Here is an 11786-nt window from a genome sequence, read left to right as displayed (position 1 = left end):
ATATCTTTGCCATTGCTTTCCATTATGGCTGGTATCAGTCCCCTTGATCCCCATTAACCACTAAGGCTGAAGAGTAAGGCACAATGGGTTGCTTTAAATCTAAAATAAGTCATAATCCCAACACATATTTATGCATACATATGTGTGAATATACTTAACTATCATTTCGTCTTGTTTTATCTATAATTATATGGACAGGTTGTAGTGGAAATTGAAAATAGAGATTCTATTGATTTAACACATACCATGGAGGGCGTAACTCATCTGACCAAAAAACGTAAAAAGGTATGTACATTCCTTAACCAATATCTTTTTCATATACATATGTAGCCATTATACTATTGGCTTAAATGCTAATAATATGTATATATATTTTTTCAAATTAAATAAGGATTGCCCCAGTCCTATAGCACTGGAGCCCTGCAGTGGCAATCGAGCTGCTGTGTTATCACTTTTAGTTCGTTTACCAACAGGTGTGTAATTTTATATACACATTTCATTTGTTCATTTTTAATTGTTTAATGTTTATTATTAATCCCATAACTGAAGGTGGCTTGCAGCATGCGCCTGCCGGACAGTCGGCTGGTTTGGCCGTAGCCAGTGCGCTCGTAACATTGGGCAATCCACGGCGACCATCTATCGAACACTCAAAAGAGCCAAAATCTAAACGAAAACAAAGTCAGCATCCTGATAGTTGTACATAATGATTGTGAAGAGTATTCAGTGTAACATTAATTAACAGCGAAGTTTATAAAAGTATTTCCTTTATAAGTACATACATACGGAAACAAGTACTTGGATATATGTTTACACTCTGCATTTGAAAATCTAAATCAATCGATCATAACCATACATACATATGTATGTGGTATGTTAGCGCGGCGGAGTAACATTAGAAATGCCTTTATACAACTTACATAATTATAATGTTATTAAAATTACTCGGTACTAAGGCATAGTTACTGATTTGCTTCACATAATAATTACACTTACCTTTTAGTAATAGTAATTGTAAAATATTAGTGCATAAAATTATTTATTGTAGTTACAATTTTAATTGCTTAAATCTATAAAAACAATTTATGTCAGCCTAAAAAGACATTAATATTATTAAAAAAAAATTTTAAACGAGGGACATTATTTAATCATTAATATATGTGTGCATACAGCAAAAAACCAATTTAAGTTTGGCGCAATTGTTTGCTAGATATAGTTCGCTGTATGCAAAGTCATGTTTATAAACCTATTTTTGTATGTTTTCATTATTATTATTTTTATTTTCGAGGTGCGCTATCAGCTGTAAAAATTAACAAAACTAAGTAAAATATCTAATGTGAATAATATGAACTATGCTGTAGTGTTTTATTATCTGTGTTAAAGACGATTTAAAAATTGACCAAATACATACGATAGAAAATGGTCATATACTTACATACATACACAAACAACACTTATTTAAATGTTTATTTAGTTATTTTTAGCATAGTTCGTGAATAAAACTTTTAAACCAGATATGAGGTAATGTTCTGTTAGCATATAAGAGATACAAATCTATGAATACACAACACATTTTCGAAAAATATAAAAAACACCAACGAAGTTTATTAAAAAGCTTTAATCCAGTTTAAGAATTGAAATTAAATTGTCTACATAAAATGCAGCATCCACATGCTCATTGAAATTTTTGCTAAGATACTCATAATTGAAGGTTGTTGTTGTTGTAACAGCATACAAATTCCCCAAAGAGGTTCTGGCGAATGATACAGGAGTGACAATCCTTGGCCATATATGTATGTATGAATCTGTGCCGTTCCGGTTACGTATACCCGACTGCCGTGGGAACGCTAGTATATGGTTGGAAGGTGCAATCGCCATCTCTTTCAAGGTATGTGAGGACGCACACAATAGTTTCAAATGTATTTTTGCGGTTATAATTTGGTGAGTTGTTGCGATCGTACTGGCAATGGTAGGTAAAGCAGGTTTTTACATATTTTGAAAAGCTCGTTTTGGCTCGTATTCAGAATACATACATGCAAATATAGCGCACATGATCGAGAGGGTTTTAGTGTATTTGAAGCTTAGATTAACTGTGCTTTCAGCAGCTACTCAAAAATTACTTCAAATTCAAATTGTCTATTATCACAGCGTCAGCATCGCTACTACAAGGAGAAAATGTGGCTGGGACAACCTTTCCATACAAATTCAAGTAAAAAGGATCATTGCACAATTGGTGGCTTCAATGACAAATATTATGGAGATAGCGAAGACTCCGAATCAGGGCAAAGGAGTGGAGCGGGGCAAAGGAGAAAGGAGCTAAGGAGGAAAGGATTTTAGCTGGAGTGGAACTAGAGCAAAGAGCTAAAAAAAACCATTAGCTTTTTTATTTTTTTTATTTTTAAATTTTCATTATATTTATTTTACTTTACAATATTGTTCATTGCACATACACGAGCAGTCAAGGATAATTGCCGCGTGAATTTAAACGGTCATAAAAAACCATCACTTAGTATCTGTAATTTTATTTACAGGACAAAGTACATTAGGATCATATAAATAACTGTACATACATATCGTCGTTTAAAATACAAAACCGCGTATCGTCATTCTGCAAGACCGCGTAACTGACATTGGCTGCCAAAAATTGGATTTGCTCACACAAGCTCTTGGCTCAATCCTTATCCATTCGTCGTTGAAATATACTAGCCAGAAGTGCGACTTCTTTATAAAAAAAGAGAACCATTTTGAAGTATGGGTGTTTTTACACTCTAGTAAATGATTTCTAAAACTTCACATACGCGGTTCTGCATTTTGCTGATACGCTGCTTTACGATATGTATGTTCACCCATAAAAGTATATACATAATACATTTCGTCGCTGCGCCAACAAAAATAGTGATGTGTGATTTTTGTGAATTTTTTTTTATGGGATATTTTATTAACACTATCTATTGCCCACATTACTGCATTTGCCGTTCTCTTATATATCTTTTGGTTTAGAACTGGCCAAAACCAGCTATGTGCCCGCAGTACTAGAAATACTCTGAAAGAAACGGGTATACGATTATTTGCTTATAGCTGTTTTTGATCGCAGGCGAATCTGATGTGCGCTTTGATTTCAATGTAAAAAATAATTATAATCCAACTAAATACATACATACATATGCATACTCTAGGAATGTTAATCCCGGGATCCCAGGATGCCGGCCTTTTTTAGGTGCGAAAAATCCCGGGATTCTCGGGATTTGCAATTTGCACTGATGGCAAGAATAGAAACCTCATTTCTTTATTTAATAATAATTATTTTTTTATAAATGTCTAGCTCATTATACATAATAAATTTTACACACAAAAATTAATATATTCGCTAAAACATGGGCAAAATATAGTAAAATTGCTTTTTTAGTTTTTCACTTTGACGTCAGTAATCCAAAAATGATTTAAAAAATTCAGTGAAATGTTAATGTTGCTTAGAGTAGAAGTATAGGTAATGAGGAAATTCTGTAGAATTTATTCAGATTCCATTTTTTGGTACATAAGTACTAGTAGGTATTGAAAATGTCCTTTTAAAATTTTATCCTTGAAATTTCGCAATATTTGTTTTTGAAAAAATTATATGTTAAGGACTTATATAAACTCGATAACATCCTCGAATTTCATCCTTCTAACTTTATCAGGTTAAAAAAATTTTCTATCCCGGGATCGCAAAAAAGCGGAAATATTAACATCCCTAGTATGCACATACCACTTACATTATATAAATAGATTCTACTATTTAATTTGATCGCTTGCAAATGAAATTCGACAACAAACAAAAGTAAAAAGTGCATTGGGTCAAGTTAATACGCTGACCAAAAAAAACAGTTCGCATCTCTGGCAATATCATGGTTTTTACAAAATATGTATCCACTCACCACTTTGCATTAATTTTTATTACAGAATTCCAATAAAAATGCTTCTGACCATTTTTCATTACATAACAGGAGCAAAGGGCAGTTGACTAATCGAGTCCTCAACTTCTATACATTAGTTGCGTTCCAGATGCTTCACGATATTCACGATTTGCAGGAACAGCTGTTTTCTCTCCATTAATATACCATATGGAAGGTGGTCACCTGGAACGACTTCCTGTAAAAACACCTTCAAATCGTGAAGCATTTGAAACGCAACTATTGCATCTAGGCCTAACGGCAGTATTATGTACAAATTGCATACGATCCCATAGCGCCAAAAGCAAATTTAAATCGTGTATAAAAACAGCTATGTACTTTAAAGCGGCGCAAATGTTGATCACGTCGTAAATGGTAAAAAAAATTATTATTTTTTTCATAAATCAATTACACATTTTTAATATAATTTTTTTAATACATTGCAAATTCTTGGCACCAGGAATCAGTTTTTTGCTCTCTTGAAAAGTCATTAAAAAACGCATAACTCTTTTTGTTGAGCCCTAACCGCCAAAACAGGTAAGCGGCATTTTTTTCAACTTTCTTTCGGTTAGGGTTCGATATGTAAATAAATAAATGGAGGGTGTTTGTTGGGAGCTGGAGCGGAGCTAAGAGCGGAGTTTGGAGGTAAATAAAATACCGGAGCGCGGCTAGATCGGAGCGATGAAAAAAACCCTTCGCCCCGAAGCCCTGCTTCTAATCACCAATCGATTAAGACGGAGTCGATTTTTCGTTCCCTGATCTTCATACAACACCTGCCAAAGCCCTAGGTGAATTCTCTACAATACGTTTCACTTGTACATTAAGGGACACACCTGCAATATTATTCACCTTGAATAATGTGTTTAAGAATTATGGCCCACAACTACTGCATAAACGAAAAAAGTTCAGTTAGGTATTTATTGGAAGGTCTGACTGGATTCGCCATGCTAACGGCTGCATTTAAAGGGGTAAGTAATTTATAGATCTTTAGCAGGAATAATTGAGCAAAATATTTTAGATCAGTCTGCTTAATCGCACAGTACATATGTAAATACATAACAAACACCCTCCCTCGCAACTCCAATATATCTAGCGATTAGATCCTGCCATAAATGTGTTATCGAAATAGGCAAATAGGGAAGACACATTTTAGTAAGTTTTGGCTATTTTTCTTTCTTTAAAAAATGTTTATTTTTTTATGACAATTTAGCCTACTATCCAAACTAAACCTGTATATCGGAATTTCAAACGTTGCATAACATTTATAAAAATTCGACACATTTTAACAAATGTTCATCAAAGTAGGGATGTCGGAAAAACATCGAAAATATCGATGTTTTGCTTCGATACATCGTAAGTTTTCCACTCGATGTGTAAATAGTCGCACATCTCTAGTACATTGTACCGTCGTTCCAGTTTTTCAATTGTACAAAAAAAACCGAAGTGACTTTGACCAAACAATTGAAACGGCTCCAAAAAGTTCCGTTAGAAACATAATTAGCTCAGTTGCAGTAATTTATTTAAAATTTTGTAAAATTTTCTGACAAAATATTTTGATTATTCAGAAAAATCCTATGCAAATCGATGCATCGAAAAATATCGATGTACATTTCGATGCTTCGAATAAAAGAAAAACATCGATGCATTTTTGCCACTGACATCCCTATATGAAAGTTTGAAGCTGTTTAATCAGATTTTATAGAACTTTTTTGAGTATGTATTTTTTTTTTAATTTTAGTATAATAAAGGACTTATCATTGATTTTTGGCAATTTTGTGTTCACGCATTTTCTTCCATACAAAATATGTTCGAAATTCTTTTTGTATGCAGAAAATCAGCAACACCTTGCACAAAAATGTTGCCAAAAATCACTTTATAATAAAATTGAATGGGCTACAAAGCTCATACTTAGAATGTTTCTAGAAAATTTAATTAAAAAGCTGTCGAATTTTGCTAATTTTTGTAAAAAGTTTGAAATTTTGACTTACACACATGTTTTTTGTTAGATAACGAGCTTTACTTTATTTATTTACTACTATGAGTACAAAGACATAGATATAGTGCAGCGAATTAAAATACAGCGGCTCTGCTGGCTTGGTCATGTCGTTCGAATGGCCTCCGACACTCCAGCTCTTAAAGTATTCAACTCGGAACTCGCCGGTGGTAGCAGAGGAAGAGGGAGGCCGCCACTGCGATGGAAAGACCACGTGGAGAAGGACTTGGCTTCACTTGGCATTTCCATTTCCCATTGGCATCAGTTGGTCAGATTAACGGAAGACTGGTGTACTTCAAAGGTATTGTCAATAAACCCGCTGAAGTCCACCGTTGTCCCATTTACCAAAAGAAGGAAAGTCAATTTGACTAAACCCACCTTGGCAGGGATAGAAATTGAGTTCATAGAAGAGGCCAAGTATCTAGAGGAAACTCGGGACAAAAGGCTCAATTGGAACTCACATCTTCTTAATGTTACCAATAAGGCTACAAGGGCGTTTTATGTCTGCCAGACTCCATGGTAAAACTTTGGTAATATCACCCAAACTTACGTATTGGTCTTTCAGAACGGTCGTGAAACCAGTTGTCACATATGCGGCATTGGCCTGGTGGCCAAAAGCAAAGCAAGCAAGTGCATGTGCCACACCTTGAGCAAGCTACACCGCTTGATCTGTGTAGCCATCACAGGAGCTATGCGCACCTGTCAATCGGATGCCCTCGGTATAATTACAAGCATTCCTCCTCTATCTATCCTTATAGAAAAGGAGTCCTGCTGGAGCGCCCTATGGGTGGCCAATGTAATCAACATGAAGAGTGGGGATCTTTGGGGTCACTTCGTGGTTCTCCAGCCTTTTCTGGATGATTCAGATATTAAGCTCACAGATATCATGCTACTAAAATTATCCTTTTACAAGCCCTAACAAGGTCAGAATTCCTGAAAGGGACGATATCATCTATGATTGACAAAGGGTCCCAAGTATGGTATACCGATGGATCAAAGATGCAAGACGGTCGTACTGGGGCAGGTTTGCTTGGACCAAGGTTGGGCTCATATCCAACCATATACCATGCGCAAGTCTTCGCAATCGAAGTCTGTATTCGAGAATGTCTTCGAAGAAGTACAAACGGGGCCAGAATAAATATTACGTCGGATAGTCAGGCAGCACTAAGGGCCTTAGAATCATTTATAACTACATCGAAGCTTGTGGAAAATTGTAAAACTCTTCTGAATAGCCTAGGAGGCCATAATAGAGTTACGCTGTGGTGGATCCCTGGGCATGAAGGGTTTGACGGCAACGAAAGGGCTGACTATCTCGCGTGACGTGGAGCCCAAACGACAGTGCATGGTCGCCAGCCTTTCTGGGGAAGATCTAGAGGATATACTGCAGAACTGCTTAGGAGTTGGGAGGAATCTCAGATTGCTGCTCACTGGCGTAAGCCAAAGGGAATGAGACAATCATGACGCAGGAACTCAGAAAAACTCTTACTCGATATAAATATTAAGGGAAGAGATAAATAAGAAAGCAAGATATTTCAATTTTAGTAATTGATTGAATACAGAGTCGCCTGTGAAAATGAGTGGCCTGGTAGCTGATGTTTTCGTGCTGATCTTCTATATCGAACTACTTGCGGACACTTTTCAATCGATGCAGGTAACCTGAGTCCTCGATTTTTCGCAGCTTAACAGCATATATTCCGTATTAATTTTGAGGGGTTTGGTAAGTTTATTGAAAATGAAAGTGTTTATTCGTTTCACACTGCTATGCTAATCGATTCGGCTTTAGAAATGCTTCTTTATTTAAAAACAACTTTGTTTTCACTTTTTGGCACAAAAATGCGTTAAATCACACAACAAATAAAATTTGTTTATTATTTAAATATGCATGAGCGCAGTATTCATCTACATATGTACATTAGGGTGCCCATCGAAAAGGTTTTTCGTTATTCGTTTTTATGAGAAATATTACTACCTATTTTTATAGATTTTTTAAAGGTGTTATTTAGAGATCGCGACCTGTCGATTTAGGTCAGAAAATACGATTTTGTAGATTTTTGACTATTTTTGATTCGATTTCAAAGATATAATATGATCTGAGAAGCGGAAATATATAGGCCTTCAAAATGGTACATAATAACCTATTGTCGGACTTGGCTTGTTGGGGATTTCTTATTATATTTCTCTTATTTTTTTGAGTTTTTTAGAATTGCCTAAAATAACATGTATTTTCAAATAAACTGGTGGTACCTCATTTATTGCATTCGCATAAAAAGTGTCGAAGTTAGGCCATTTTTCTTAAATACAACCTTGAATTTATGTATCGTATTTACATCGTATTTTCTTGGTATTTTCTGACCTAAATCGACAGAAATAGGAAATAATATTTTTCATAAAAACGAATAAAATTATGGGGTAGCGTCTTGAAATACACAAATAAAAACGTTTTCGATGAGCACCCTAATGTACATATGTACATATGTATATAATTCATGTCTCCATATATAGTGTGTACATATGACCATAGTATATATTTTATACTTGTTTGTACATACATACATACATGTATGTTAGTTCCACCAAAATATGGCTTTAGTAAATTATCAGCTAAGTGTTTAAGCTCCACATACCTACATATTTACATATATCAAATTCGAAAACCACATTTTTTTCGTGTGCAAACTCGAAACTACATCCCCCCTCCCATTTTTCGATTTTTTGTCGTGATCGTTATTCATTTACATACGAAGCTTAACGCAAAAAAACCGGATTGTATTCGATTACGGTGTCTCGTTAATAAACAACAAAAAAAAGATTAGTTCATTCATTATAAAAATATTCATTTGAAATGGCTTGGCATTGATTTCACGGTATTTCAGAGGGTTATGTGTGCACATACGCATGCATAAGTACATACATATGTATGTAGCTATATGAATGTATTTGGCATGCGGTGCAAGTAAAAAAAAAATTATGCCTTAAAGCAATTCAGGTGGAATGATCTTCTATAAACTTTGAAAACCTTCTGAAAAAAACAGCAACTAAGCTCAAAAGCATACATAGTGGAGTACAAAAAACTAGTTACGCATGCTTTAGCCTTGTAGTTTAACCGAATAAGAATTTGAAATATAAATTAGTTAATTTTTCTATCAAGGAGCGCAATAGTTCTGGTGGTTGATTGTAACGGAGGTCATTTGGACAACTCAATCCTGGTGTCTCCGAATGAAGCTTTAACGCAGAGTAATATTGGTAAATCACATCCATTGGGCCAGTCGGAAAACACGGCGGTTCGATAAACTCACCTGGCGGGTCAAATTGTGAACTGAAACTACCCATAGACCCCCTCAAACACTTACAATCCTTGGAACATCCTTGGAAAGTCTGTAGTAGGTGTCCGAAATTTCAAAAAAATCAGTACAGCCGTTTTCGAGCTTTGCAGTGATGTTTTCCTTCCCCGTACCAATACATATATAAAATAATATAATATATATGCACAGTGATATTTGATACCCAATTTGTGCCCATAATTAAAAAAAAAATAGTATACTCACATGAGATCAGGTTTGCAGGGGTTTTTGAGGTCGCAGAATTCGAATCTGAGGGGAAAATAACAAGAAACCAAATGGTCGGTCCAATATGGCACCTAAAATCTTAAAGATAATAATTTTGGTAGAAATAATAATAAGAATGACTTATTATTATATTATTTAAAAAAGTTCGCTAAAATCAAATCTGAAATCAAAATAACCAAATACAAAATAGCCGATCCAATATGGCGCCTGAAATTAAAAGAAATGTGTTTAATGTTAAAAACATTTATTAAATTCACTTAGTATTATATATATATTATATATAGTAGTTATATTAGGTTGTTTTAAAATTCCAAAAAAAAAAATGCTATAGAATTATAATATAATCATGTTTACGTGTATCTTACACTATATTGGTCGAAAAAAAATGTTTTAAAAAATCATGTTCAGAAAAATTTTCAATATTATATGGTACAAAATCGCGTCTTAAACAAAAGGTTGGACACAGTCGGATTTAATATTTAGTATTATAGTTTAAAATACAATTATCTTAAAATAAACATAATTTTTTTATTGGTGAAACCAGGAGAAAATGACTTATGGCTTTTTCTTTAAACTGTTTTTATTAAAAAATTCACTTGAAAATTTCATTAAATACTAATCAGTTGAGCATATTAGAAAATTTTAAAATTATACCTTATATAGAACTGACCTATAGAAGAAAAACCCATTTTAAAAAATTAAAATCGATTCTTTTAAACTTTAGCACTACATTTTTACTTTCCTGAGCGCTGCGTCAACTAACATTTTCACACTAATCATACAAACAGATGCAAAAGGTCGGGACCTTTCTTGGACCCAAGAGAATAAATCCCTAAAATCGATACTTTATTTTTGGATTTATTTGCACGAATTGGGGACCAAATATCACTGTGCACCGGTTGGTGTAGTATATTGATAAAATATTACACTCAAATTCCAAAATCCAATAAAACGAAAAAACGACGGACTGGGAATGTCGGGGGTGGTTGGGCACGATTAGAAAAAAAATTAAGAGTAAAATTAAGATTCAAATTGAGATTAAGATAATTGCCCATTATTACGAAGAAAAAGCGACGAACTGGCAAAAGAGCCATTGTCAACTCAGTTGATCCCAGTGTTGCCAGATGTTTTTTAAGCTGTTTCAAGGAAAAAAACTTTATTTTCGTTCAAAAAAATGTAACCTTCAAAAAAGAAGATTTTTTGTTTTTTTTTTAATCTAGCTTTTTTATTTTATTAAGCACAAATAACAGCATAGTAAAAGTAATTATAATAAAAGTTTATATAAAAAGTTTCACCTAATGGCCCTAGTCTCTAGTGTATAGTTGCTGGTCTATCCATTATCGTACTTTGTATTATGTATAGCAATTATTCTCAGTATACAGAAAAGCGTAGACAACATCCGAATTTACTTTTTTGACATGAATATTTTTAAAAAATTGGCAACTTTTTTCAGGGTCCTTAACAATTTATGTAAACAAATCACAAAATCGTCATGAGCGGGAAGCAGAAAATTGAGCTATCAGACTTAGTAGCCGACAGTCAGTAGGCAGTTGCCATACGTGATGCGCATTTTAACATACGGTTGCCGATCGGCTATCAGTCGCCATACATAACAGGGCTATAAGATACACCAAGTTAGAAAAAATACACGACTTTGTTTATTTAGGAACCAGCATTCAAACCAATAATAATGTCACCCTTGTAATCGAATGGAGAATAACTCTTGCCAAAAAATGCTACTTTGGACTGAGATGGCAATTCAGAAGTAAAGTCCCCTCGAGTCGTATAAAAATCACACTCTATAAGTCGCTCCTCATGCCCGTGTTGGTGTATGAGAGAAAGATTCTGCGATAGATTTACGAACATTTGCGCATAGGCGAAGACGAGTATCGCAGACGATGGGACGATGCGCTTTACCACGACATGGACATAGACAAACGACTGGCGTGCTTTGTTGAACTCGGTCAAAATCACTTAGGCTGTGCAGCGCCAAATAAGAAGAAGAAGATGACTGTCAAAAGACGGAGTTTTAAGACGGTTTACAACTGAAAATAAATATTTCTGTGGAGGGATGCCACCTATTTGAAATCTTTAATTTAATTTAATTGATAAGATAGATTAAATATTGCAATATGGGTATCAAAAGGGTTAGGAAACTTTAATGCCAAAAATATTTTTGAGGGGGTTTGTCACTAGGTTGAATAATTTTATTCATTTAAATTGATAAAATATTACACTAAAGAGGTTTAAAAAAGTTGACTGTCGAAAATATATTTGAAGCGGGTTACTACCTACATATGG

The 11786-nt window shown here is 34.3% G+C and overlaps 1 protein-coding gene across 1 annotated transcript; it reads left to right on the top strand.

The window, feature by feature from the left end:
• Positions 1-198: 198 nt before the first annotated feature.
• On the top strand, positions 199-1599 carry LOC118738428 (attractin-like; the record flags this gene model as incomplete). Its single annotated transcript, XM_036469364.1, is given in 3 exon segments — positions 199-285; positions 392-473; positions 550-1599. Coding segments are annotated over 3 exon segments (324 nt in total), but the record flags the coding sequence as incomplete, so codon positions are not given.
• Between the last annotated feature and the right edge of the window lie 10187 nt (positions 1600-11786).

The sequence above is a fragment of the Rhagoletis pomonella genome, unplaced genomic scaffold, assembly GCF_013731165.1.
Source record: "Rhagoletis pomonella isolate Grant_MI unplaced genomic scaffold, Rhpom_1.0 Rhpom_scaffold_00004, whole genome shotgun sequence".
Taxonomy (NCBI): domain Eukaryota; kingdom Metazoa; phylum Arthropoda; class Insecta; order Diptera; family Tephritidae; genus Rhagoletis; species Rhagoletis pomonella.
Note: the sequence above shows the minus strand (reverse complement) of the source record. Positions and strands in the feature narration are given on the sequence as shown.